Raw genomic sequence first — 4,071 nt, forward strand, 5'->3', positions numbered from 1 at the left:
CACCTGAAAGGACTGGTCACTCTGCCAGTGAGTAGGAAATCCCCCAAATTTTATGTAATATGACAGAGGTAGGGGATCAACTTCATTTTCCTTCAGGCGGATGTTTATCTTTCCAGATTTTATTTGACAATCTAACCTTTTCAAATATATAGAAATACAATCTTACCATGTGTTAAATGTACTTATATACTGAGGCCTAATTCCTGATTCATCCAACAAATAAAACTGGGCCTCTGCTTTGCCACCAGGTCTAGGAACATCAGGCATTACCTTTTGTTTCTTTGCCCTTGCCAATGTAATTACGAATGCATGTTGGTATTTACATTTTACTTTCATTACTTTTTGATGCTCCCCTCATTTTTTTTAACACAGTTGCTAAATTTCTTTGTTTAACCTAATGTTATTTTCTATGCCATTTCTTTCATTACTTCAGTTTTACTTCAACAGGTTCCTGGGTAAGTGCACAAATATATATACACACACATGTAAAAATACAGAGGTGAACAAAGCAGGTGAAGCCCTGCTTGTTGAGATCTAGCATTGTTTTTTTGTTTTTAATTTAGTGGGTTTTTTTTTCCAATTTTCAATTTTGATTTTTAATTATTTTCCATTCTTATCTCCATACTTTGTTGTTGTTCCAGTATAGTTAGTTTTCTCCATTCACCACCCCCCCCCACCATTCCACCTCACAGTATTGTGATGGTGAAGGCACAGTATGCTGAAATAAATGTTTCCATGGTAACATGGATGGGCTTAAGTCACATGGAGAAAGTTACTCAGTATAAAAGGACGAATTGTCATGGCGTGTGCCAGCTTTATTTGTCACATCCTGGGGAGGCTTTTGTATGTTGGATGAAGACTAGAGCCAGAATGAGACAGTCCCTATTGATTTGCCAACAATGAGATCCAAACTTAAAGTCCAAGAAAAAGAAAGAGGCTACATGAGAAAGGTGAGGGAGAGGTTTGTTTCATCTGCATTTTAACCTTACAAAAACCCACTCATCAAATAACTATAAGAGATGCACAGGAAAAACCAGTCTTCTACTACTTGATATTAAAGAGATTTTCTATGGTAAAATACTAGTTTATGCTGTTGCTGAGTTTTCACTTGGGGTAGTGAATCTGAAAGGTGTTTCCACACCATATGTAGGAAAGTACCTTTGTGTTTCGGATGAATATGTCTTTTCTCCTTTTTTATTTTCGCTTGACTTTAAGGGAGTGTACGTAGGGTGAGAAAGCTGCCAGAATCCAAAGACATTTCTTTCTCCTCATGTCTCAGAGATAACCTGAGCTTGTTATCAATAGATGATTTTTCTTCCTCATGTCCATTTATTCTTCTCTCTCCCTCTACATTTATGTTTCTTTAAATCCACAGCATAAAATAAACATTCCAATCAGGATCCCCAAGCTTATTTCTGCATGCAGGCTCACCCATAGCTGTATCGAGATAGTATGTCTAAATTCTTTCTTGAAAAGATACTTGATCCGGCCAGCAAGAGTTGTATGTCCTCATAGTCTAAATAGTGAGTGAGACAAACATGGAGACCACACACATGAGGAGGCCATGATGTGTGTACCCATGTGTGCCTCGTAAACTGACACCAGTGCTCAGAGCAGGGATACCTGGACTCATGTATTCTAAGGTGACTTATCACACAGTGGGCAGACTATTTCAAGAGAAAGAACTAAGGGGGAGAGTCTTTTGAAGTCAGAGTATGTTTGTGCAACTGGAATAATAAAGATCCTGGTTTACATAATTGTGTACAGGAGACTGTCTGTGACTTGAAGTTCCAACAACTACACACAGGCCCCATTGTTTTTAATATTCTATAATGCCATATGTCCTGCCCCTGACACGCAGGCTGGTTCTGAGCCTTGATTTTCTAAACCCACCATCTTCCTCAGGGGCTTTTCACTGGCTGTTCTTCTGCCTTGCAAACACTTTCTCCCCCTTAGGTTCCCGCTTAGTCTTCTTTGAGTTGCCTGTTACAGTGTTGGATGTTGGCAAGCCTTGGGTAAGCTCTATGAAAAAGAACACCCTCAGCATGAATAGCCCTGGAGAACTTCTCAGTCAGTGAAGTAAACTGTCAGAGAAAGACATATACCATATGGTTTCACTTACATGTGGAGTCTGATGAAGAAAATGATTTAACAAGCAAAATAGAGACATATGGATAGATGAACTGCAGGATGACAGCTATTGAGTGGGAGGTTATTGGGTGGGAGATTGAAGAAAAGAAAGAGGAATCATGGACGTGGACAACAGTGTGTTATTGGGGCGGGGAATAGGGAATATCAGGGGGTTAAATGGTTATAGAAAAATTGCAATATAAATGAAAAACAATAGAAGCATCCTCTCTCCATGTAGTGTGATTTACTTTTTTATATAGCATCTGCACCATTGGATATGTTATAGTATTAATTGTGTTTGAATAATTTCTTTGTCCATCTTTTGTCTGAGGAACTCTTTGTTTTTCATTATCCCATACTCTGAACAGTGCCTGGTATGGGTCTAAAGTCAATATATGAGTATATTCCTAAATTATGTGAACAATATCCCCAATCAAATAGCAATAGACATGGTGTTTAAAGAATGAGTTGATGGTAGAAAAGGGAATTCTAATGAGCAATGGCAATAGACAAACCTTAATGGGAACGAGATACTTACCCAATATGAAAATAATTTTTTGCATTCTAAAAAAATGTAGCATTTCTTCTCAGTTACTAATGTGAAAATTAGTTATTCGTTTTTTTTCTATTTTTTTTTTTGGTAGTCACCTGCCCCACATGGAACCAGGAAATGTTACACAAATTTCAGAGTTTCTTCTCCTGGGATTATCAGAGGAACCAGAACTGCAGCCCGTCCTCTTTGGACTCTTCCTCTGCATGTACCTGATCACTGTGTTGGGAAACCTGCTCATCATCCTGGCTGTCAGTTCAGACTCCCACCTCCACATGCCCATGTACTTCTTCCTCTCCAATCTGTCCTTGGTAGACATTTGTTTCACCTCTATCACCATTCCAAAGATGCTGGTGAACATCCAGTCAGAGAGTAAAGTCATCACATATTTAGGATGCATCACTCAAATGTATTTTTTCCTGCTCTTCACAGCATTGGATGACTTAATTCTTACTGTAATGGCCTATGACAGGTATGTGGCCATCTGTCACCCACTACACTACACAGTTATCATGAACCCCCACCTCTGTGGGTTGCTGGTTCTGGTGTCCTGGATCATTAGTATTCTGCATTCCTTGTTAGAAAGCTTAATGGTGTTGCAGCTGTCCTTCTGCTCACACTTGGAAATCCCCCACTTTTTCTGTGAACTCAAAGAGGTGGTCCAACTTGCCTGTTCTGACACCTTTCCTAATGACATTGTGATGAACTTTTCAGCTGGGCTTCTGGGTGCTGGTCCCCTGGCTGGAATCCTATATTCTTACTCTAAGATTGTGTCCTCCATATGTGCAATCTCATCAGCTCAGGGAAAGTATAAAGCATTTTCCACTTGTGCATCTCACCTCTCAGTTGTCTCCTTGTTTTATGGTACAAGCCTAGGTGTGTATCTTGGCTCTGCTGGTACCCACAGCTCACAGTCCAGTGCAGTCACCTCAGTGATGTACACTGTGGTCACACCCATGCTGAACCCCTTCATCTACAGTCTCAGGAACAAGGACATAAAGAGGGCCCTGGAAAGATTCTTTGGCAAGTAGCCTTAAGGGCCAACTGTATGAGGCGCCTGAATGTTCAAAGCTTCAGAGCAAGAAGTTCCGAAGCCAATTAATACAATCTTTGTAATTAGATATTCTCATATGTCTCATGGGTTAACAGAAATTACACTAGCATAATTCATTCTCTTATGATGTATATCATTCCAAGTAATATTTCTGTTGTTTTACTGAAAGAGTAGTCATGTATTATACTACTCTTTTGGACTAAAGTACACTTAGATACTGAGGTCATGTGTATCATTTTGTTGTAGATGAACATCTGTAACTACAGTTTTCACTTACATGGTCATCAGTATTTTCTATAGCACTACGTTTACTATGCTTCTTGCTAACGTAGATTTG

The 4,071-nt window shown here is 39.4% G+C and overlaps 1 protein-coding gene across 1 annotated transcript; it reads left to right on the top strand.

The window, feature by feature from the left end:
- The first annotated feature begins 2,778 nt into the window (after positions 1-2,778).
- On the top strand, positions 2,779-3,711 carry LOC128626376 (olfactory receptor 7A10). The gene has a single exon (XM_053658549.1). The coding sequence runs from the start codon at positions 2,788-2,790 to the stop codon at positions 3,709-3,711; it is 924 nt and encodes a 307-aa protein (XP_053514524.1). The 5' UTR covers positions 2,779-2,787.
- The last annotated feature ends 360 nt before the right edge of the window (positions 3,712-4,071 follow it).

The sequence above is a fragment of the Artibeus jamaicensis genome, unplaced genomic scaffold (genome assembly GCF_021234435.1).
Source record: "Artibeus jamaicensis isolate MK-2021 breed Jamaican fruit bat unplaced genomic scaffold, CSHL_Jam_final scaffold_537, whole genome shotgun sequence".
NCBI classification, from domain to species: domain Eukaryota; kingdom Metazoa; phylum Chordata; class Mammalia; order Chiroptera; family Phyllostomidae; genus Artibeus; species Artibeus jamaicensis.

Excerpts from the sequence above, each read along its gene's own strand:
- LOC128626376 (XM_053658549.1), top strand. The coding sequence starts at position 2,788 with ATGGAACCAGGAAATGTTACACAAATTTCAGAGTTTCTTCTCCTGGGA.